This window comes from Microcaecilia unicolor, chromosome 3 (genome assembly GCF_901765095.1).
Source record: "Microcaecilia unicolor chromosome 3, aMicUni1.1, whole genome shotgun sequence".
Lineage (NCBI taxonomy): Eukaryota > Metazoa > Chordata > Amphibia > Gymnophiona > Siphonopidae > Microcaecilia > Microcaecilia unicolor.
In genome coordinates, this window is record NC_044033.1 from 2,588,819 (window position 1) to 2,613,721 (window position 24,903).

Sequence of the window (24,903 nt, forward strand, 5' to 3'; positions counted from 1 at the left end):
GAGCCGGAAGAGGAGAGGACGAGGTCAAGGCAATGGCCATCACGGTGAGTAGGGGTGGTGGAACATAGCTGGAGGTTGAAGGAGGATGTTAGAGTGAGGAACTGAGAAGCGTGAGAGTTGGACAGGTCATCAACGTGTATGTTGAAGTCTCCGAGAATGAGGGATGGAGATGAGGGTTCAAGAAAAACAGAAAGCCAGGCATCGAAGTCGGTGATGAAGGAAGGGAGGGATTTATCAGGGGGGCGGTAAATGACTGCCACTCTGAGTGGCAACGGGTAGAATAGACGGATGGAGTGGACTTCAAAGGATGAGAAGCAGTGAGACTGTGGTAGGAGGAGGGGTTGGAAGCTACAGGAGGGCGAGAGTAGTAACCCGACGCCTCCTCCACGGCCAACTAGGCGGGGAGTATGGGAGAAGAGATAGCCTCCATGGCATAGAGCCGCAACTGAGGCAGAGTCGTCAGGGGAGAGCCAGGTTTCAGTTAGGGCAAGCAGGTGAAGGGAATGAGAGATGAAGAGATCGTGGGTGAAGGGAAGTTTGTTGCAGACCGAGTGGGCATTCCACAGTGCACATGAGAAGGGGAGGGAAGAGGGGGGGGAGGAGGGGAATAGATATGAGATTGGAGACATCCCGGAAACGTTTGCATGGATAGGACGAGGACAGGTGTGGGGGACCTGGATTGGGATTGATGTCTCCTGCGGATAGCAGGAGGAGGAGCAAGAGAGTGCGGAGGAGGGTGGGGGAGGTAGGGCGACGAAGGCGACGAAGACGGGATGCGCTTAGGAGGAATGGGGATGGGTTAATGGCAGGAAGGAAGTGTTGAAGGTTGAGAGCTAGGAAGGAGGAGGGGGACAGGAGAGATGGTGAGGTGGTGAGGGACGGGGGTGAGTAGGGTATTGCAGTAGTGAGCAAGATGGGAGAGGACATGGGTGGGCAGTGAGTTCCAGTGGTAGACAGCGGTAGGGGGAGGGGAAAAAGATTAGGAAGGGACAGGGCAAGGAAGAGAATGTGTAAAGGGGCCATAAGTAGTAACTGAGGTGTTACGGGTATATATGTAGTGACTGAGGTGTTAAGCGATAGATAGAACGGCAGAGCTGGATTAGAGGCTTAAAACTGGAATGGTAGGCAGCAGGCAGGTAGGCACTGCCCAGTAAGAACAAGTCACACCCACTATGTTTGAAAAATGTGGGAGGAAAGGAGGTGAAGAGCCTGAACACAGAGACAGAGCTATGATACTAATGCTTTTCTACAATACAGCTTACCATATAGCTGAGGGACCAAGAGCAGATATATGATGGGAACAGGATGCGTGGTACAGAGTCAGTTGGGATAATTTGATGGTTAGTTAAACTCGAGGCACGTTGTTTATATAGTTAAACAAGAGATAAGGAATTGAGCTAAATTACAGTGTGTGTAGCAAGCTAGTCCAGGTGCAGAATGGGCGTATAGTCAGTCACCCTGTGTTTTAAGGGCTTGGGAGAAGAATCGGGCTTTTTCCTGCTTCCTGAAGGAGAGTTAGTCTCGAGTAAATTCCAGAGCATGGGGGCTACTCCTGAGAAGGCTTACCGGCAGGTATCACATTGCACAATTTCTTTTGATGAGGGGACCAGATAGTGATGATCCTTGAGAGACTAGGACTCAAAGGTTTGTAGAGGGATAACTTATTCTTTATGTATTCTGGCCCATTTTGTCTGAGGGCCTTGAAAATCAAGCATAGAGTTTTAAATTTAGCCCTGTAAGGTACTGGTAGCCAGTGTAGTTTTTACAGGAAGGGTGTGATGTGGTCATGCCGTTTGCAGCCTTCTATCAGTCGTGCTGCAGCATTCTGAATTAATTGGCATTCTGAATTAATTGGCGCTGAAGTTGAAGGCGGCCACTCTAAACTCAAAATCCTGGATTTCAAGCGTGCTGACTTTAGTAAAATGGGGGAATACCTGAGGAAGGAGATGATGGGCTGGGAGGACGTACATGAAGTGGAAGGGCAGTGGTCCAGGCTGAAAGAAGTAATAAATAGGGCCACAGACCTTTATGTAAGGAGAGTAAATAAAAGCAAGAGAAAACGGAAACCGATATGGTTCTCCAAGCAAGTGGCTGAGAAAATAAAGGCTAAAGAGTTGGCGTTCCAGAAATATAGAAAATCTCAAGAAGAGGAACACGGGGAGGAATACCGGATGAAACTGAAAGAAGCCAAGAGAGAAGTACGTCTGGCGAAGGCGCAAGCGGAAGAACAAATGGCTAGAAATGTAAGGAGGGGCGACAAAAATTTCTTCAGGTATATTAGTGAAAGAAGAATGACTAAAAAGGGAATTGTGAGACTAAAAGATACAGAGAACCGCTATGTAGATAATGATGAAGAAAAAGCCAATTTGCTAAATAGATACTTTTGTTCTGTTTTCACGGAAGAAAATCCTGGAGAAGGACCGCGAGGGACTGGCAAAAGTACACCTGAGAATGGAGTGGATATAGCACCGTTCACAGAAGAGAGTGTGTATCAACAACTTGGAAAGCTAAAGGTGGACAAAGCCATGGGACTGGACGGGATCCACCCCAGAATATTGAGGGAGCTCAGAGAGGTTCTGGTGGGTCCTCTTAAAGATTTGTTTAATAAATCCTTGGAGACGGGAGAGGTTCCAAGGGACTGGAGAACGGTGGAGGTGGTCCCTCTTCACAAAAGTGGTGAAAGGGAAGAAGCTGGAAACTACGGGTCGGTAAGCCTCACTTCGGTTACTGGAAAAGTAATGGAAGCCATGCTGAAGGAAAGGATAGTGAATTTCCTGGAAGCCAATATGTTGCAAGATCCCAGACAACATGGTTTTACCAGAGGGAAATCTTGCCAAACGAATCTCATTGAATTCTTTGATTGGGTAACTGGAGAATTGAATCATCGACGTGCTATAGACGTAATCTACTTAGATTTTAGCAAAGCTTTTGACACGGTTCCCCACAGGAGGCTCTTAAATAAACTAGATGGGCTGAAGATAGGACCCGAAGTGGTGAACTGGATTAGGAACTGATTGACGGACAGACGACAGAGGGTGGTGGTGAATGGAGTTCGCTCGGAGGAGGGAAAGGTGAGTAGTGGAGTGCCTCAGGGATCGGTGCTGGGGCCGATTCTGTTCAATATATTTGTGAGTGACATTGCCGAAGGGTTAGAAGGTAAAGTTTGCCTTTTTGCGGATGATACTAAGATTTGCAACAGAGTGGACACCCGGGAGGGAGTGGAAAGCATGAAAAGGGATCTGAGGAAGCTAGAAGAATGGTCTACGGTTTGGCAATTAAAATTCAATGTGAAGAAATGCAAAGTGATGCATTTAGTGAGTAGAAACCCACGAGAGACTTATGTGTTAGGCGGTGAGAGTCTGATAGGTACTGAGGGGGGAGAGGGACCTTGGGGTGATAGTATCCGAGGATCTGAAGGCGACGAAACAGTGTGACAAGGCGGTGGCCGTAGCGAGAAGGTTGCTAGGCTGTATAGAGAGAGGTGTGATCAGCAGAAGAAAGGAAGTGTTGATGCCTCTGTACAAGTCGTTGGTGAGGCCCCACCTGGAGTATTGTGTTCAGTTTTGGAGGCCGTACCTTGCGAAGGATGTTAAAAAAAAATGGAAGCGGTGCAAAGAAAAGTTACGAGAATGGTATGGGATTTGCGTTCCAAAATGTATGAGCAGAGACTTGCTGACCTGAACATGTATACCCTGGAGGAAAGGAGGAACAGGGGTGATATGATACAGACGTTCAAATACTTGAAAGGTATTAATCCGCAAAAAAATCTTTTCCGGAGATGGGAAGGCGGTAGAACGAGAGGACATGAAATGAGATTGAAGGGGGGCAGACTCAAAAAAGATGTCAGGAAGTATTTTTTCACGGAGAGGGTGGTGAATGCTTGGAATGCCCTCCCGCGGGAGGTGGTGGAGATGAAAACGGTAACGGAATTCAAACATGCGTGGGATATGCATAATGGAATCCTATGCAGTAGGAATGGATCCTCAGAAGCTTAGCCGAAATTGGGTGGCGGAGCAGGTGGAGGAAGAGAGGTTGGTGGTTGGGAAGCGAGGATAGTGGAGGGCAGACTTATACTGTCTGTGCCAGAGCCAGTGATGGGAGGTGGAACTGGTGGTTGGGAGGTGGGAAATACTGCTGTGCAGACTTGTACGGTCTGTGCCCTGAAAAAGGCAGGTACAAATCAAGGTAAGGTATACACATATGTGTTTATCTTGTTGGGCAGACTGGATGGACCATGCAGGTCTTTTTCTGCCGTCATCTACTATGTTACTATGTAAACTCTTTTTGGCTTGACCAGTATATAGGGCATTGCAATAGTCATGATGTTATCATGGCATGGACTACTGTGATCAGACTCATCTTTCCAATATATGGAGAGAGATTTTGTAGCTGCCGTATGTGATAGAAACAGTTTTTAAAGGGTGTTTGAATTTGTGGGATCAGAGTGAGTAATGAGTCTAGCAGTATCCCAAAATTCCTGACCTGTGATTTTAAGGGGAGTTCACACTTCCCAAAAGGTATTTTGGAGTCCGGTATTTGTCCACTTGTGTTAGATACTCAAAGAATCTCTGTTTTGCTTGGGTTCAGGCCACACACTCAGGCAACCCATATCAAATGGCACAGACTCGACCTTATCTCTCACAAACTGTCCTCAGATCAGAATCTAATAATATCAGAGATCAAATAGACAAACACACCATGGTCAGACCACTATAAACTAAATCTATCCCTACTATGGCGGAAAAAGGGTTCACATCATTCACAAGAACGCACAACCTACAGCACAAGAGGCCAAATAGATCTGGAAACATTCTGGCAAGAGATGTACAACAATGATTGGACAGACCAAATGGACTCCACACACTATCTCTCAGACTGGGATACAAGGTGTAAAAACGTACTAGATGAACTAGCACCCTTACAAACAAGAACCTCACGTAGGCACAACTCAATACCATGGTACAAGAAAGAACTGAAAAAACTAAAAACACAATCCAAGAAACTGGAACGAGCATGGAAAAAAGCAAAAGATACACAAACACTCAACACATGGAAACAAACTCAAAGAAAATACAAATATGCAACAAGACAACCCAAAAGTTATACTACAAAAACAAAATAGGGCCTGACTACAAAGACATGAAAAACCTATACCAACTCGTGAACAAACTACTAGACACCACCTTGGGCTCCACAACCAACACAGACATCCCACCTGCAGACAAACTCGCCAAATACTTCAATGAAAAAATTGTAAACCTTCAAAACATGCTACCTCAAAACACCACTGGCATTGAAAATTTTATCGAGTGTCTGGACCCAATCCCCAGCGGACAGACGTTGGACAAGCTTCACTCCCCTCACTATCAAAACAGTCAACCATGCGCTCAATAGGTTCTTAAAGACTCATTGTAAATTGGATTCATGCCCCAGTTACCTATTAAAATCCGCTCCTATTATGACTCTGCCCCGGTGTCATGCTCTCATTCATCTCGGCCCCTGGTGGTCAGACCTGGTGATCGCAATGAACTGTCTGTCTGTGGTTTTCCCGGTTCCAGAAGTCATGCCGGTCCAGTCCGAATTTTCTAGCCTGCCAGTTGGTATTGAGACTTTTTGGAACTAAGCTGTTTCCGTACCTGGTGACCTTCCTGGCTGTTGGCCTTTATTAACCACCTGGAGGCTTCCCTAGTTTGCCTTGCAACAGAGCTCTTCAGAGGTGTGTCTTCTGCGATCGTTTGTTGCTGTGCTTCCTTGCTACTTTCAGTTTCTGCCTATCTCTGCCTTTGAACCTTTGCCTGGACCTGGACTTTGACTTTGCTTGCCGTCTGCCTTTGAACCTTTGCCCGCCTGCCTTTAAACCTTTGCCTGGACCTGGACTTTGACTTTGTTTGCCGCCTGCCTTTAAACCTTTGCCTAGTCCTGGACTTTGATTTTGCTTGCTGCCTGCCTTTGAACCTTGGCCTGGAGCTGGACCTTGCTTTTATTTGCCTGTTCACGGTTCTGCTGGCTTTGTGGACTATCTTCCAGCTCTCTGCTGTGGCTTCTGTTCCGGTCCTGCCACTCCAGTCCAGAGAGTACTGGTCTGTCTGGGTTCCACCTTGTTCCTAGTGGGTGTTCCTCCTGCCGCTGCCGCCCCTCGGCAGAACCCCAAGGGCTCACTATCCAGTGTATCGTGTGAAGCGTGACAGCTCCCCACCGCTTTATCGCAGACCTCGCATCCCACTTAAACTACATGCTTCAACATGGGCTTTTCCCCAAGGAAAACGGCAACATCCTACTCACCCCAATACCAAAAGATACCAAGAAAAAATCTGATGATATCACCAACTATCGCCCAGTAGCTTCAATCCCACTGGTAGTCAAACTGATGGAAAGTGTGGTAACCAAACAACTCACTGACTACACAAACAAGTTCACAATATTACACGACTCACAATCAGGATTCTGCTCCAACCACAGCACAGAAACAGTACTAATTACTCTCCTTGCCAAATTCAAACAAGAAATTGCATCAGGCAAAAGCATACTTCTCCTACAATTTGACATGTCTAGCTCGTTCGACATGGTGAACCATGACATACTACTAAACATCCTAGAATACTTCGGGATTGGTGGAAGCGTACTTAACTGAATCAAGGGCTTCCTAACGACCAGAACCTATCAAGTGAAATCTAAATTGACCATATTATCACCATGGAAATCAGACTGTGGGGTACCTGAAGGATCGCCACTATCACCGCTCCTTTTCAACCTAATGGTGACCCCACTAGCCAAGTCCCTATCCAGTCAAGGCCTTAACCCTTTCATTTATGCGGATGACGTCACATTGTACATCCCTTACAAAAATGATCTAACGAAAATCATCAAAGAAATCAAACTCCGCTTGAACATCATGACCTCATGGGCAAATACATTTCAACTAAAACTCAACACAGAAAAAATGCACTGTCTCATCCTCACATCCCAATATAACCCACCAACATAACCACCCAAGATCACACCCTCCCTATCTCAGACAGCCTGAAAATTCTTGGAGTTACAATCAACCAAAATCTTACACTGGAGAGCCAAGTGAAAGCCACAACAAAGAAAATGTTTAACTCAATGTGGAAGCTCAAACGAGTGAAACCTTTCTTCCTGAGGGAAATATTTTGCAACTTAGTGCAATCCATGGTACTAAGCCCTGGACCATTTTACTCATTATACACCTTTTCCAATTATTCTTTATCATCACAGCACATTCTTCCTAACAGTTCCCTTAAAAACATATTAACCATTAGATGATAACCTTGCTAGCGCCCATTTCTTTGGTTTGAGAAACGGGCCTTTTTTACTAGTCTTTCATAATGAAGTCTGCTGATCCTTGTATCAAACTGGTGATAATCTTGCTGGGAGATTTAATGCAAAATCAGATACTGAATGTTAGAGTTCTGTTTCAGGAATGTTATACTATAGGTCAGGGTGGAGGTGTGGGGTGGCTGTGATCTTTGTCTCCTGTTGACTTTGAGATTACTTGGGAACAATAATTGAATAATTATCTTTATTCATTAATATTGAAGAAGTCGTCTCTCTATATATTGTACCTTCTTATTCTGCCACACCTTCACCTAGATCCTTTGCAGAGATTTTTTTTCTCATTACTTCCCTGTTTCCAGCTGTTGTAACCATGCTTGCCTTCACCAAGGTTCACTTTTGTTATGGGATGTTCTCCTCCCTTTGGTGTATTATTCTTGTACCCATGCTTTATATACGATCAATAAACCTGTCTTGTGGGTTGGTTTCCTCCCAACGGAAATAGGCTCTTGTACATCCGTTACTAAAAAAAAAAAAAATACTATTCTCTCAATGCTTCCCTGGTTGCTAATTATTGGCCTGGATCAAATCTTGCTTTTCAAGCTTGGAAAGAATAGTCTTTAGCCAGCTATCTCATCAGATTGAAACACACAACATCCTACATCCTATAAGTTAGACTTTCAGACCATTCATTCCGCAGAGACAGTACTTGCTCCCATATTAAGTGACTTTCACTCTGCGTTGGATCAGGTGATGCATTACTTGTAATCTCTCTTGACCTCACCACTGCCTTTGATCTGGTGATTCACTTGAGTCACTCATTGCTCCTCTCCTGTTTTCGCTCTTGTGGTTCTGGTATGGTCCTCCAGTGGTTCTCCTCTTTCCGATAGATCTTTTAAAGTCTTACTTCCCTCCTCCACCTCAGGCGCTTTTCCCCTTCCTGTGATGTTCTCCAGGGTTCTGTTCTTTCTCCTTTGCTGTTCAATATCTTTCTCAGTCTCCTGGCCTCTCTAGTTCAGGATTGTTCTATTAAATCTTATTTCTATGCAAACGATATTCTTTTGGTTGTTTGGCAAGGTCCTGCTTCTCCCAACTTAACTGCTTTGTCTTGCCTTCATTGTATTGAAGATTGGCTCTCCACAAATCACCTTACTCTGAATCCTCAGAAAACAGTCAGGCTTTGGCTGACAGACCAGCCTTTTGCCCCTACTGTTTCCCCATCCTCCTTGGATGTCTAGTCTGCCTTGTGAACACAATGAAATATTTGGGGGTCCATTTTTGGACACCCAACTGACATTTACCATATGTCCTTCTTACTTATTTATTAATCCTCCGAATGAGATCTTTGTATGGCTTGTGCATTTTTTCAACAATCTTTTCTCATTTGGGAAGTTTCCTTTTGATATGGGTCATATTTCACTTCCACCAAACCCAACTTTAAGTACTTTGATTTGTCTCTTACTTTGAGCTATAGGCCCATTGCTGGTATTCCTTTGCTTACCAAATTGATGGAGACCTTAGCAAACAGTTGTCTCACCATAGAATCATGCTGTTGCTTGCATCCATGTTAGTTTGGCTTTAGAGTCCAACATAGTACAAAATCTTTGTTACTAACATTGACAACAATAGTTTGTAATTATTTATGTACGGAAGTCAGATGGTTTTGCTGCAGTTTGATATTTCTGCAGCATTTGATTCTGTGGATCGTGGATTACTAATGTTGAAGTTGAGAGAAATTAGCTTGATGGGCTCTGTTTTAAATTGGTCTAGTGAATTCCTAGGAAATCACTTGTATTGTGTTTGGAAAGGAGGAGTTTCATCTAATAGTTTGCACTCAGACCCTGGGGTGCCTCAGGGCTCTTCACTGTCACTTATGCTATACAATCTTTTTATGAGTTCTTAGGTTCTCTTTCTTTTATCGATGGAGTTCATTTATTGTCTTATGCTGATGACATTTTGCTGTTGATACCAAAATGCTCTTCTTTAGAAGATACTTTTGCTTGGGTTTCAGATTGTATAGATAAAATTCAGCATTGGGCCTTGGAAAATATACTTAAACTGAACCTGACTAAATCCAGTGCTCTGTGGTTTGCTAATTCTCTACAGACCATTCCTGACATGATACCTTTGGCAAGAGGTGAATGTTTAAAGATGGAGAGAGTCTCTTATGAGTTTCAGATTAAGAATTTATGGAAAAGAACTTAGGTCTTTTTTCTTTGAATCTCATTTTCAAGTATTTGTTCAGATGTTGGTGATGTCCCAATTCTTTATACATTGGATTAAATACAAAACTTCTGTATAAATTGCAATTAATTCATAACATGGCAGTATGTTTAATTTTTCGATTGAAAAAATATGACAGTGTGTCTCATTATGTTAAGAAACTTCATTGACTTCCGCTCAAGGCACGTATTGCTTTTAAATCTGTTTGTATAATATTTCAAGTATTGCATGGTAATACTTCTGAAATGCTCATTCAAATATTTTCTGATTTTTATTTTTCCTCTTTTAGATTGCTTTTTTTTTTTAATTGAAACTTCCTGTGTTCAATGGCGTTCGATTAAAACGTCACTTTGAGGCTTTGTTTTCTTTTCGAGCACTCACTATTTGGAATGCTCTTCCTATATTTATTAGATCTGAGTTTAATTATATACAATTACGTAAAAAATTGAAAACATTTTTGTTTGATAAATTCTAGGCTATTTCCTTCATTATATGTATTTTTTTTTTATTCCTTCTATTGGTTGAGTCTTCTTTCTTTTGTAAACCGCCTTGAACCTCACGCAGGAACTAGTGCGTTCTTTGAATTTTAGATTAGATTATACATCTCAGCCATCGCTAGTTCCTGTTTCTTTTCACTGCGTCTGACCTGGTCCCTTCACTGTAACTTAGATGATGCTTCTTATGCCACCCTCATTTATGCCTTAGTTTCATCGAAATTGGACTATTGTAATATTATTTATGCTGGGTTGTCGACTCTTGCTCTGAAGATGCTTCAAACTATTAAGAACACTGTAGTCTATATCTTATCCCATTCTCATCGCTATGATCACATCACCTCACTCTTGAAGAATTATCATTGGCTTCCAATAGCATTCCGTATTCAACAAAAAATACTCATTCTGATGTTTTAAAGTTTTGCATTTCGGTGCGACACTCTATTTAGCCTCCATCATATTTCCCTACTATCTATCTTGTGTGCTTCGTCCTGCATTTGACCACAGTCTGGCCATTCCACCTAAGCTCCAATCTACCCATCATTCTGCCTTTTTCTATCTCGCTCCCTCTCTTTGGAACTCTCTACCACCTGAGCTGAGGGGTGACTTTTGCTTATTCCATTTTCAGATCCCTTCTCAGATCTTTCCTGTTGTCCCAGGCCTTTCCTGAGGGTGGGTAGGCGGGTGATAATTCTGGGCATCGGCACTCTTTGTTCTCCCTCCTCTCCCAGTTTCCTATTCCTCTTTATCTTGTACTCATTGAAGTTCCTTTCCTGATTTCACGTTTCTGTGATTGTAACCGTGCACCTCTTTGATTCCCATACTGAAAGGCGGTATATTAAGTGCATAGACATCACTCTCTCCAGAGTATTTTTTATTTGTTATGTAACGCATGTTGTGCCTTACTCTTGGAAAAGCCATGAATATAAACCGGCATTCATTCAGCATCCCTTGTGCTGTTAGTTTCAGTTTGTGATAGGTTGCATGCCTCTTGTATTTAACAGCCCCTGTCCCTCTGTCAGGTCTTGCCTGTCCTGTATTCATCTTTGTTTGCTTTTTAGGAAGTAAGTGTGGAAACGCTTCTGCTGTCTACAGGCCTCTCTCCAGTTCTCCTAGGCCATGCACTAAAACCTCTTACTGCAAAGGGGGGAATCCTGATCCAGAGTGATAATGACAGCATCTGTCCCAGAGGTGAGTCTTGTTCAACCCCTGAATAACAGACTAGTGCCTTGCCAAATAGAAGTATCTGTGGGTTTGCCAGGATCCTATGGTACCATTTTCTGTGTGACTGTATGCTGACCTGATTTGTATATGTATAAGTTAATCAAATACCTATCACCTAAGTTTCTTGGGGGGGGGGGGGGAGGTGCACGTGTTCATGCACAGATGTATGGGAGAGCTGTCTGTGAAACATGGAAAAGGATGGCAGACAAAGGCCCTATAGCTCATCGGCTGTGCACATCCACACTACATAAGTATTGCCATACTGGGAAAGACCAAAGATCCATGGAGCCCAGCATCCTGTTTCCAACAGTGGCCAATCCAGGTCACAAATACCCGGCAAGATCCCAAAAATGTACAAAACATTTTATACTGCTTATCCCAGAAATACTGGATTTTCCCCAAGTCCATTTAATAATGGTCTATGGACTTTTCCTTTAGGAAGCCATCCAAACCTTTTTTAAACTCCGCTAAGCTAACCGCCTTTACCACATTCTCTGGCACTAATTACTAAGCTCTACAATTCTTTCCTCTTCCTCAGAGAGAATCTGTCCTTGTCTCATGTTTTCTTGTCTGCATCACGTCTGCTAGGAGGCTGATCTAAGCATCCATCAGTACCCTAACAGTTAAGAAATAGGGGTTGATATTCAGTGGTTCCTACCCAGATAAGCCTAGTCACCGACCACTGCAACATGAATATTGCATGACCTCTTATTCCAAATCTGCTTTTGCATTGAAAGAGGCCTGCCTCCTGTGCTCTGATATGGAGGTATTTAACCATTTCTATCATATCTCCCATCGCCTAGCTTTCTTCCATAACGTTACATATTTATACATGTTTAGATCTTTAACTCTGTCCTTGTATGCTTTATAATAAACACTACTGACGATTTTAGTAGCCACAATCTGGACCAGCCCCTTCCTCTTGATACTCCAAATGAGTACTGTCACCTACTCATCCTGGTGGCCATTCCTCTCCGTATGCATCCAAGCTTCTTCCTGAATTTTTCCATCACTTTTGCTACCTGTTTGGGCACTTCACACCTGTACTGCTTCTTTGGTTTTTCAGCCCAAATGCATGACCCTACATTTTAAGCACTAAATCTTAACTACAGAATTGTAGACCATTCTTCCTCTGCTATCTACACGTTCCAGGGTGTCTACTCTGTGTCAGATTTTGGTATCATCCACAGAGAGTCAAGTCTTTCCTGACGGCCTTTCTTCAATATCACATCTAAACGTGGAAAAGGACTGGACCAAGTACTGATTCCTGCACCCACACCTCTGATAACAGACCTGTCTTCAGAGTGAACTCCATTTACTACTACCCTCTGTTGCCTCCCACTCAACCATGTTTTTCTTTTTTCCCTTTTTTATTTGTTTACTATAGATTTTCAAACAATAACCAGCCAGAACATTCTCAGGTTATACCATGACTCTTAGATACAGTGCAGCACCTTATTCAGACCAATGCAAATCAGTTCCCCTCCCATTCATGTTTTTCAATCAAACTGGAGTACAGTACCATTGGTAGAGCATTATATACCATTCTCCACCATATTACTTGCTACAGACACTTTTAATAACTTTTGGAAAAAATTTTCCTATTTTTTTAAATTTAATTTTTCTATCCGAATTCCTCCCATTTCTCCATATGCAGGATAGATGGGATGCTCTGCAGAAGGAGGACTTTATACAATCTAGTTATTTCCCCCTGCCCTCCTGCATGGATCCTCTCAATAGCAGTTTCTTTAAGCTGTAACTCAGTGAAAGCATTCCTCCTAATGAAATCATGAACTTGTCTATAGTAAAAATGTTCGCTCTATACCAGACCGTACTCCTCAATAAGTTCTGTAAACGCCAGTATTTTACCCCCCTCATCAACCAATTATGTATGGAGATCTGTAATGGCCCATTGTTGATAAATTGTCTGTCATCCTTGAGGCAAAACCCTTACAATAGATTTTAGCAACTTTGCATGTACGTAAGTCCAAAGATTAAGACGCATATATATGGATTAGGTCTGTTGCAGTAACCTAAGCTCACCCTGCTGTAACCAGGGCACCACCTATAAAGGCATTCCTCCCAGAAGGCCCTGTTCTAACAACTGGTAACATCCATAATGGCCTACCTCCCAGAAGGCCCTGTTCTACCTGGTAACACCCATAATGGCACACCTCCCGGAAGGCCCTGTTCTTACTGGTAACAGTCATAATGGCATACTTCCCAGAAGGGAAGATTGTAAGCTCTTTGAGCAGGGACTGTCTTTCCTCTATGTTTGTGCAGCGCTGCGTACGCCTTGTAGCGCTATAGAAATGCTAAATAGTAGTAGTAGTAATAAGGCCCTGTTCTAACTGGTAACAGTCATAATGGCACACCTCCCAGAAGGCCCTGTTCTAACTGCTAACACCCATAATGGCACACCTACTACTACTACTACTACTACTATTTAGCATTTCTATAGCGCTACAAGGCATACGCAGCGCTGCACAAACATAGAAGAAAGACAGTCCCAACCTCCCAGAAGGCCCTGTTCTAACTGCTAACACCCATAATGGCACACCTCCCAGAAGGCCCTGTTCTAACTCCACAGAGTCGAGTCGGGCACGGTTGCAGACACAGGTCCGTGAACTTGTGTCTGACACCGAGGGTGAGGCCTCGTGGGAAGAGGAAGAAGACCCCAGATATTTCTCTGACGAGGAGTCTGAGGGTCTTCCTTCCGATCCCACTCCCTCTCCTGAGAGACAGCTTTCTCCTCCCGAGAGTCTGTCTTTTGCTTCCTTTGTCCGGGAGATGTCTACGGCCATCCCCTTCCCGGTGGTTGTGGAGGACGAGCCCAGGGCTGAAATGTTTGAGCTCCTGGACTATCCTTCTCCACCTAAGGAAGCGTCCACTGTACCCATGCACCATGTCCTAAAAAAGACATTGCTGGCGAACTGGACCAAGCCTTTAACTAATCCCCACATCCCCAAGAAGATCGAGTCCCAGTACCGGATCCATGGGGACCCAGATCTGATGCGCACTCAGTTGCCTCATGATTCTGGAGTTGTGGATCTGGCCCTAAAGAAGGCTTAAGAGTTCTAGGGAGCATGCTTCGGCGCCCCCGGGCAAGGACTCTAGAACCTTAGACTCCTTTGGAAGGAAGGCCTACCATTCCTCTATGCTCCTACCAGCTCTACACGAGCATACACATGCGGAACAATGTGCGGCAGTTGGCGGGCTTGGTTGATGCGCTCCCCCCTGAGCAAGCCAAGCCTTTTCAGGAGGTGGTCAGGCAGCTGAAGGCGTGCAGAAAATTCCTGGCCAGAGGGGTGTATGACACCTTTGATGTTGCGTCCAGGGCCGCTGCTCAAGGTGTGGTGATGCGCAGGCTCTCATGGCTGCGTGCCTCCGACCTGGAGAATAGAATCCAGCAGCGGATTGCGGACTCGCCTTGCCGTGCGGATAACATTTTTGGAGAGAAAGTCGAACAGGTGGTAGAGCAGCTCCACCAGCGGGACACCGCATTCGACAAGTTCTCCCGCCGGCAGCCTTCAGCCTCTACCTCTACAGGTAGAAGATTTTTTGGGGGAAGGAAGACTGTTCCCTACTCTTCTGGCAAGCGTAGGTACAATCCTCCTTCTCGACAGCCTGCGGCCCAGGCTAAGCCCCAGCGCGCTCGCTCTCGTCAGCAGCGTGCGACTCAGCAAGGCCCCTCGGCTCCCCAGCAAAAGCAAGGGACGAGCTTTTGACTGGCTCCAGCAGAGCATAGCCGACATCCAAGTGTCAGTGCCGGGCGACCTGCCAGTCGGAGGGAGGTTGAAAGCTTTTCACCAAAGGTGGCCTCTCATAACCTCCGATCAGTGGGTTCTCCAAATAGTCCGGCAAGGATACACCCTCAATTTGGCCTCAAAACCTCCAAATTGTCCACCGGGAGCTCAGTCTTACAGCTTCCAGCACAGGCAGATACTTGTAGAGGAACTCTCCGCCCTTCTCAGCGCCAATGCGGTCGAGCCCGTGCCATCCGGGCAAGAAGGTCTGGGATTCTATTCCAGGTACTTCCTTGTGGAAAAGAAAACAGAGGGGATGCGTCCCATCCTAGACCTAAGGGCCCTGAACAAATATCTGGTCAAAGAAAAGTTCAGGATGCTTTCCCTGGGCACCCTCCTTCCTATGATTCAGGACAACGATTGGCTATGCTCTCTGGACTTGAAGGATGCCTACACACACATCCCGATACTGCCAGCTCACAGACAGTATCTGCGATTTCAGCTGGGCACACATCACTTCCAGTACTGTGTGCTACCCTTTGGGCTCGCCTCTGCGCCCAGGGTGTTCACAAAGTGCTTGGCTGTAGTAGCAGCGGCACTTCGCAGGCTGGGGGTGCACGTGTTCCCATATCTCGACGATTGGCTGGTGAAGAACACATCCGAGGCAGGAGCCCTGCAGTCCATGCAGATGACTATTCGCCTCCTGGAGCTACTGGGGTTTGTGATAATTTATCCAAAGTCCCATCTTCTCCCAGTGCAGAGACTCGAATTCATAGGAGCTCTGCTGGATTCTCGGACGGCTCGCGCCTATCTCCCAGAGACGAGAGCCAACAACTTGTTGTCCCTCGTCTCGCGGGTGCAAGCGTCCCAGCAGATCACAGCTCGGCAGATGTTGAGATTGCTAGGCCACATGGCCTCCACAGTTCATGTGACTCCCATGGCCCGCCTTCACATGAGATCTGCTCAATGGACCCTAGCTTCCCAGTGGTTCCAGGCTGCTGGGGATCTAGAAGACGTAATCCACCTGTCCACGAGTTTTCTTGAATCCCTGTATTGGTGGACGATTTGGTCCAATCTGACTCTGGGACGTCCCTTCCAAATTCCTCAGCCTCAAAAAGTGCTGACCACGGATGCGTCTCTCCTGGGATGGGGAGCTCATGTCGATGGGCTTCACACCCAGGGAAGCTGGTCCCTCCAGGAACGCGATCTGCAGATCAATCTTCTGGAGTTGCGAGCGATCTGGAACGCTCTGAAGGCTTTCAGAGATCGGCTGTCCCACCAAATTATCCAAATTCAGACAGACAACCAGGTTGCCATGTACTACGTCAACAAGCAGGGGGGCACCGGATCTCGCCCCCTGTGTCAGGAAGCCGTCAGCATGTGGCTCTGGGCTCGCCGGCACGGCATGGTGCTCCAAGCCACATATCTGGCAGGCGTAAACAACAGTCTGGCCGACAGGTTGAGCAGGATTATGCAACCTCACGAGTGGTCGCTCAATTCCCGTGTAGTGCGACAGATCTTCCAGGTGTGGGGCACCCCCTTGGTAGACCTCTTCGCATCTCGAGCCAACCACAAAGTCCCTCAGTTCTGTTCCAGGCTTCAGGCCCACGGCAGACTGGCATCGGATGCCTTCCTCCTGGACTGGGGGGAGGGTCTGCTGTATGCTTATCCTCCTATACCTCTGGTGGGGAAGACTTTGTTGAAACTCAAGCAAGACCGAGGCACCATGATTCTGATTGCTCCTTTTTGGCCGCGTCAGATCTGGTTCCCTCTTCTTCTGGAATTGTCCTCCGAAGAACCGTGGAGATTGGAGTGTTTTCCGACCCTCATCACGCAGGACGAAGGGGCGCTTCTGCATCCCAACCTCCGGTCCCTGGCTCTCACGGCCTGGATGTTGAGAGCATAGACTTTGCCTCTTTGGGTCTGTCAGAGGGTGTCTCCCGTATCTTGCTTGCTTCCAGGAAAGATTCCACTAAGAGGAGTTACTTCTTTCTGTGGAGGAGGTTTGCCGTCTGGTGTGACAGCAAGGCCCTAGATCCTCGCTCTTGTCCTACACAGACCCTGCTTGAATACCTTCTGCACTTGTCTGAGTCTGGTCTCAAGACCAACTCTGTAAGGGTTCACCTTAGTGCAATCAGTGCATACCATTACCGTGTGGAAGGTAAGTCGATCTCAGGACAGCCTTTAGTTGTTCGCTTCATGAGAGGTTTGCTTTTGTCAAAGCCCCCTGTCAAGCCTCCTACAGTGTCATGGGATCTCAATGTCGTTCTCACCCAGCTGATGAAACCTCCTTTTGAGCCACTGAATTCCTGCCATCTGAAGTACTTGACCTGGAAGGTCATTTTCTTGGTGGCAGTTACTTCAGCTCGTAGAGTCAGTGAGCTTCAGGCCCTGGTAGCCCAGGCCCCTTACACCAAATTTCATCATAACAGAGTAGTCCTCCGCACTCACCCTAAGTTTCTGCCAAAGGTTGTGTCGGAGTTCCATCTGAACCAGTCAATTGTCTTGCCAACATTTTTTCCCCGTCCTCATTCCTGCCCTGCTGAACGTCAGCTGCACACATTGGACTGCAAGAGAGCATTGGCCTTCTATTTGGAGCGGACACAGCCCAACAGACAGTCCGCCCAATTGTTTGTTTCTTTTGATCCCAATAGGAGGGGAGTGGCTGTGGGGAAACGCACCATATCCAATTGGCTAGCAGATTGCATTTCCTTCACTTACGCCCAGGCGGGGCTGGCTCTTGAGGGTCATGTCACGGCTCATAATGTTAGAGCCATGGCTGCGTCGGTAGCCCACTTGAAGTCAGCCTCTATTGAAGAAATTTGCAAAGCTGCGACGTGGTCATCTGTCCACACATTCACATCTCATTACTGCCTGCAGCAGGATACCCGACGCGACAGTCGGTTCGGGCAGTCAGTTCTTCAGAACCTGTTTGGGCTTTAGGATCCAACTCCACCCCCTGAGGGCCCTGTTTGTTCTGTTCCAGGCTGCACTCTCAGTTAGTTGGTAAATTTTTTAGGTCAATCTCAGTTATGTCCTCGCCGTTGCGAGGCCCAATTGACCATGGTTGTTGTTTTGAGTGAGCCTGGGGGCTAGGAATACCCCATCAGTGAGAACAAGCAGCCTGCTTGTCCTCGGAGAAAGCGAATGCTACATACCTGTAGAAGGTATTCTCCGAGGACAGCAGGCTGATTGTTCTCACAAACCCGCCCACCTCCCCTTTGGAGTTGTGTCTTCCCTTGCTTTGTTTTTGCTACATATGGGACTGACGAACACGAGCCGGTTCGGGCGGGAAGACGGCCGCGCATGCGCGGTGTGCATGAGCGCGCGAGGACTAGCAAAGGCCTTTGCTAGTGAAGTTTCCGATTGGAGGGGCTGCCGTGGACGTCACCCATCAGTGAGAACAATCAGCCTGCTGTCCTCGGAGAATACCTTCTACAGGTATGTAGCATTCGCTTTATAACCATTCTCCACTAGGCCAGTGGAAATAGATACCTGAAGGAGAGACTTAAATACCCTTTCCCACCGTGTATATTCATAGGACGTTCCCAACGCCCTCTCCCATTTCAATAGATAATACATGGCAGGTTGGGTATGTGAGAGTAGAGCCTTGTATATCAGAGAAACATCCCCCTTCCCCCTCCACTGATCATTGCCTGCTCCAAAATGGTCTCCGTGAGGTTCAACTCCCCTTTAGCTCTCCGCAATATAAAATCATGGATTTGATAGTAATGAAAAAGCTTGGAAGCAGGGAGACCATATTCCTCACAAAGTTCATCAAACAATAGCACTTCTCCCTTCTCCCATATCTGACCAAGTGTGCACAAGCCCAAACCTTCCCAGGCGCGATAACAAAAATCTAAGGGACCTAGAGCAAAGTGTGGTGCAAAGCGAGTGTACATATGTAAAAAATATGAGCGGCCCAGGAAAAACTGGTCGCGAACCTTAGTCCATAGGGAGAGAGGCCACCTTAACAAGGGAGGAGCTCCTCTAGTAACTTCCCTCAAGAGACGACTAGGTAGCCACGGAATGGCCCGTAAGGGGTAGGATTCTAGCCAAGTCTGCTCCATAGATTTCCAAAGTTTATCGGAGCCTTGCAATCCGGCTAAAATCCGGAAATGTGCCGCCTGATAATATAGAAAAAAGAAAGGAACTCCCATCCCACCCTGTGCACGCATTTGGTACATAACCTCACGACATACCCGTGGTGGTCTCCTCCTCCAGATGAATGAAAAAACCTTGCGTTGTAAGTTCCAGAAAAAAATTTTCGATAGAGAAATGGGAAGTGCCATAAATAGATAAAGTAATTTCAGAAGCATAATCATTTTAACTGCGTTAATACGTCCCAGCCAAGATAAGATCAATCCCTCCCATCGTTCCAGTTCTATGAATAATTAATGTAGCTTAGCAGGGAAGTTAGCCTCATAAAGTTCCTCTACCCGACGAGTCAAATGGATCCCTAAATATCGAATAGAACGTGCGGCCAAGCAAAACGAAAAATGGGATTGCAATGTAGACACCTGAGACGCAGGAAGGCCAACACTAAGAGCCTCTGATTTATTCATACTAATTTTAAAACCTGAAACCTCTCCATATTCTTGTAAAATAGAAGAAACCACTGAGAAAGAGACTATTGGGTCCACTAATGTGAGAAGGATATCATCCGCAAAGAGTAGGATCCTAATCTCAGTCCCTCCATATCTAGGAACCACAACCTCTGGATGTGTTTGAAAAATAATAGCTAGTGGTTCAACAGTCAGTGCAAACAAAAGAGGAGATAAGGCGTACCCCTGCCGTGTGCCTCAAAACAAAGAGAATTGAGGGGAACACTGGCCATTAACCCGAACTGACGCACAGGGCGCGCCTTATAAGCCAATGTAGAAAACGGCCTGAAATGCCAAACTTATTCAAAACTGCAAATAAGAAAGGCCAATGAACCCTATCAAATGCCTTTTCGGCATCTAACAATAATAAACACAGTGGGGAACGCGTGGTTTGGGCCTGATATATAAGATAAAGAGCCCTACGAATGTTATCAAAAGTTTGACGCCCTTGTACAAAGAGGGAAGGTAGTGCTGTAACCAAGGAGCTAAGATCTTGGTAAAAATTTTATAGTCGACCCCTAAAAATGAGATGGGTCTATAAGAACTACATAATTGCGGGTCTTTCCCCGGTTTAGGCAAAACTGTTATATGCGCTAAGTTCCGAGTCTCCGGAAGTGGCTGGCCTACCCCGAAAGACTCAAATACGCGTAATAATAACAGAGCTAGCAATTTACCAAAAATCTTATAGAATTTATTAGTGAAACTATCTGGGCCAGGAGCCTTACTAGAGGCTAGGGATCGAATCGCACTCTGAATCTCATCTAAAGTTATAGGCAAAGATAACACTTGCTGAGCACTCTTGGTTAGTTTAGGAATCTCTATACAATTCAGATAGGATGTTATAGAGTCCTCAGAGGGGTAAATATCCAGTGTGTACAACTTCTCATAATATTGCCAAAAAAGAGATTGTTACTGATCAGGATCTGAGTGTATCCCACCACTATCATCTTTAAAGCTAACCACATGTGTGCGACTAGCATGCTGTCTCAGCCTATGGGCCAAAAGCCTGCTAGATTTATTATTAAACTGATAATATTGCTGGCGCACCCGTTGGAGTTGTTCAGAGACGTCCGCCAACTGCAAATCTTGAAGTTCCGAAACTTCAAAAAGAAATAAACAGGATGGAGTTTGTCCAGAGGGTGGATACTAAAATGGTCAGTGGTCTTCATTCTAAAGTGTATTGGGACAGACTTAAAGATCTCAATAGAGGGGAGATATGATGTGTGGGATAAACACAAAGAAATCCTTTAGAGAAGGCATGGAATCAAACAAGCTTAGTGGTGTTAGATGGCAACACCAGTAATTGGGAAGCAAAGCCAGTGCTGGGCAGACTTCTGTGGTCTGTGCCCTAATCGTGGCTGGATAGATTTAGCTTCTGTAACTGGAGAACAAGGCCAGTGATGTGGTCTATGCCCTGAAAATGGCAAGGACAAATCAAGACCAAGTATACGGTATCATACCTTATACTATGAGTTTATCTTGTTGGGCAGACTGGGAATGGACCATACAGGTCTTATGTGTCATCATCTACTATGTTACATTTAAAAACCTCCATGGCATAAATGTACAGGAGACAAGGCTCGTTCAATTGAAAGGAAGCTCTAGAATGAGGGGGCATAGGATGAAGGTGAAAGGGACAGACCCAGGAGTACTGTAAGGAAATAGTTCTTTACAGAAAGGGTGGTGGAAGTATGGAGTGGCCCTCCGGTACAGGTGGAGGAGAGGAAGACTGAATATCTGAATTGAAGGGGGGGGGGGGGGGTGGACAAGCACATGGGAAGGGATAGTAGATGGTGTGGATGGGCAATACAGTCCTTATTTGCTGTCATTTTCTGTTTCTAATTGTTCAAACAACTTTTCTAAACAGCAGGTCTATTTTTATCCCAGTCATGATTCTCTGTGATTGCCACTAAACCCAAGTCAGCCTTTCCCTTTACTGCTTCTAGATCCAGAAATGTGTTTGTCATGTTAGGGGCATTAGTGACCTTCTTTAACTTTTCCATACAAGTGTTTAATGTTCTGCTTACTTGAGTACTTTGAGCCTACTTTAAAGCTGTCCTCAGTATGTTCGCTAGTCTGTTGTGGAAGGTGCTTTCTCCCTTCGATAGCTGGACACCATCTTTGCTCAGCAGCCCTTATATCATCCCATGGTCTGGGAGGCCGAAATGCTCTTATTGACACCATTCATACAACCATGGTTACTGGTTTTGATTATGGCTACTTATATCACTTTTCTTAAACAAAACAAAGCGGTTTACAATTAAAAAACAAAAGAAAATCAGAAAAGCAATGTCATAAAATTAATAAGGAAGATAGAAACAAAAAGAATTAAACAATTATCCAGTTTCTTGGTCCTCTCTGGGGTCTACGTACGGCCAACGGCCTTGCTGAAAGGTGTGTTTTTAAGGTCTTTTTTTTTTTTAATTAAAGAAGGAGGGTATGGCAGGAGGAAGACGATTCCTTAGGGTTGGTGCCAAAAAGAATAAAAGACCAAATGCCTTGTGGTAGTTAAGCGAGCCAAAGAAGGTCGGGTGGGGATATACAGTTGCGAAGAATTTGATGAACCGAGAAGGAATAAGGTGGGATAAGTGAGACAAGTAAGGGGCCGTATTAGTATGAATAGCCTTTTGGGTAGGGGTCAGAATTTTAAACTGAAGGTCTAAAATACTACCGGTACATCGATGACATTTTTATGATTTGGACGGAGGGTGAAGAAACTCTGAAACAATTTTATTCTGCATTCAATACATACCATCCTACAATCAGATTCAAAATTGACTACTCCCCAGAAAAAGTCAATTTTTTGGACACCACGGTCTCAATCAGTGATGGCTGTATACAAACATCTATATACAAGAAACCCACAGACAGATGTAGCTACCTCCACAACTCCAGCTTCCATCCTTCACATACAAAAAGATCCATCATTTACAGCCAAGCCACAAGATACCACCGTATCTGCTCTGACCCAGGGGACAGAGACAGACACTTTAAAACCCTGACTGAATCCTTCAAACAGAAGGGCTACAACCCCAAAATAATCTCCAAGAATATTGCCTCCTCCCTCAAAACACCCAGGGAGAATCTGCTACAGTACAAAAAGAAAAAATCCACAGACAGAATCCCGCTTGTAGTGACATACAATCCAGAGCTGGAAAAACTGAGGAAAATCATAAGAGATCTACAACCTATACTCCAGGAGGATGAATTACTGAAAGAGATATTCCCATCCCCACCAGTACTGGCCTTCCGACAGCCACCCAATTTAAAACACAAGCTAATCAGAAGTAAACTTCCTTCACAGACTGAAAAGGAACAGAAGGACACACTTCCCTGTAATTTATCCAGTTGCAAACTATGCCAAAATATTTCACAGGACCCCAAAGTCATCCACAAAGGAAAGATATTCAACATAAAGGGATCTTTCACTTGCTCATCTTCCAATGTGGTATATATCATTCAGTGTAAAAAATGTAACGAAGGATGCTATATTGGAGAAACAGGCCAGATGCTTAAGACAAGATTCAATTTACATAGACATCATATGAACAATACTGGTGCCAGCAGGGTTCCCACGCCTGTTGGTCAACATTTTACAGGACCAGGACACTGTACCAGTGATTTCACAGTGAGAATCCTCAAAGGTAACTTTAAAACCATACAAGAACGTAAGACCTTTGAAGTCAGAATGATTGAATATTTTAACACCCAACAGAAAGGACTTAACAAGGATCTGGGGTTCCTAGCCCATTATAAACCATAAAGCTGTATGTCTCTGTTGATCACCCTCCCCTCACCTATCCACACCCACCCTGTTAGAATATTAATGATATGCTTTGATGTCCTCATGCATACCTCCTACCCACCCCCATCCTCCCACCCTGTCAGACTGTCATAGTAATGCTTGAATGTTTTCACTTATATACACTGTCAGCCAGCACATTTGCTTATTTCCGATCTGAGGAAGAAGGGCAACCTTCGAAAGCTAATCAAGAAATGTATTAAGTTATGTCCAATAAAAAAGGTATCATCTTATTTTCTTTTCCATGTTTTATTTTGTTTGATTTCTATTGATAAACTGAAGGTGGAAACATGCATGCATCTTATTTCTAAGGTTGCACTGGCTTTCTGTTCAGTTTAGCATGAAATTTACAGTACTAACTCTAGCCTTTAAAGTTCTTCATAATGGTACCCCAGATTATCTCTCAGCTCTTAACACTTCCTTATGTTCCATCTTGCTTACTATGTTCCATTAATCTATATAAATAAAATCCCCCCTCAAATGTTCTGAAGCTCAAATCCCCCCTCAAACGTTCTGAACCTCACTCCCTGACAGTGAAGCACTGAACTCCTGTACTGTTTGTAAGCTAGGCTATCACCCTCACTCATAGACCCGCCCTCAGCCACGCCCCATCTACACATAAAAAGCAACCTCAACGTTCTAAGGCTCACTTTGTGGCTTCAGGGTTCATAAGTTCGAAGCTCTGTAACCACTTTTAGTAACCATCTATCTGTGCCCTGCCCTCACGTCACAACGTTATGATGTTGAGGGCGGGTCATAATGAACACAAGCTCTTTCCACTCCCCAACGCAGCCGTCATTCCCATACAGTACCTACGCGTCGCCCCCCCCCCCCCGTCTTACTCTCACAGATGCCCCTGCACGTCACCCCCCCCTCCAAAAACGACAAACCACTTTCATCTGTCTCTCAGCCATCCCTCCACCCGCGCAACGGCACTCCCCTCCCCAACATAGGCCCCGCCCATCCCCCTACGTGCACGGTCGCCCTCCCTTCCTCTTACCGGGGTCCCGGTGCAAGAACTGAGGGGCAAGGTAGCTTGCAAATTCTGCTGCCTTCCGTTGTCTTCGTTATGAGCTCTATGCCCTGACTCTCTGGTCCCGGCCAACAGGAAATGAGGGCGGGACCAGACAGTCAGGGCACACAGCTCATAGTGAACACAACGGAAGGCAGCAGAATCTCCGAACTACCTTACCCTTCAGTTCTGCCGCTGCGCCTGGGATACCGGTAAGAGGAGGGGAGGGTAGTAGAGGGGGGGTTGCCGATTTTGGAGGGGCTGCCGTGCACGTCTGCGGGATGGGCGGGGCCTATGCTGGCCATCAGAGGACCTTGCTAGCGCCCGTTTCATTCCTGCCAGAAACGGGCCTTCATTACTAGTGACCACTAATTAGTCCTCCCTGGCTCTTCATGAGCTTGTTGGAAGTCAGCTAGACATAACACCTTTTTCTTTTTGGCTCCCAGCCTTTGGAATAATCTACCACTGGACCTACAGTTCAGAGTTATCTTGCAAACAATTTACG

The 24,903-nt window shown here is 45.4% G+C and overlaps 1 protein-coding gene across 1 annotated transcript in view; it reads left to right on the forward strand.

Moving 5' to 3' along the window:
* The window catches only part of CUL9 (cullin 9), a 308,998-nt gene that overhangs the window by 160,931 nt on the left and 123,164 nt on the right, over positions 1-24,903 (forward strand). The window contains exon 28 of the mRNA XM_030195702.1: positions 11,072-11,201. Coding sequence (XP_030051562.1) covers positions 11,072-11,201 — 130 coding nt within the window. The remainder of the gene's footprint in view (positions 1-11,071; positions 11,202-24,903) is intronic.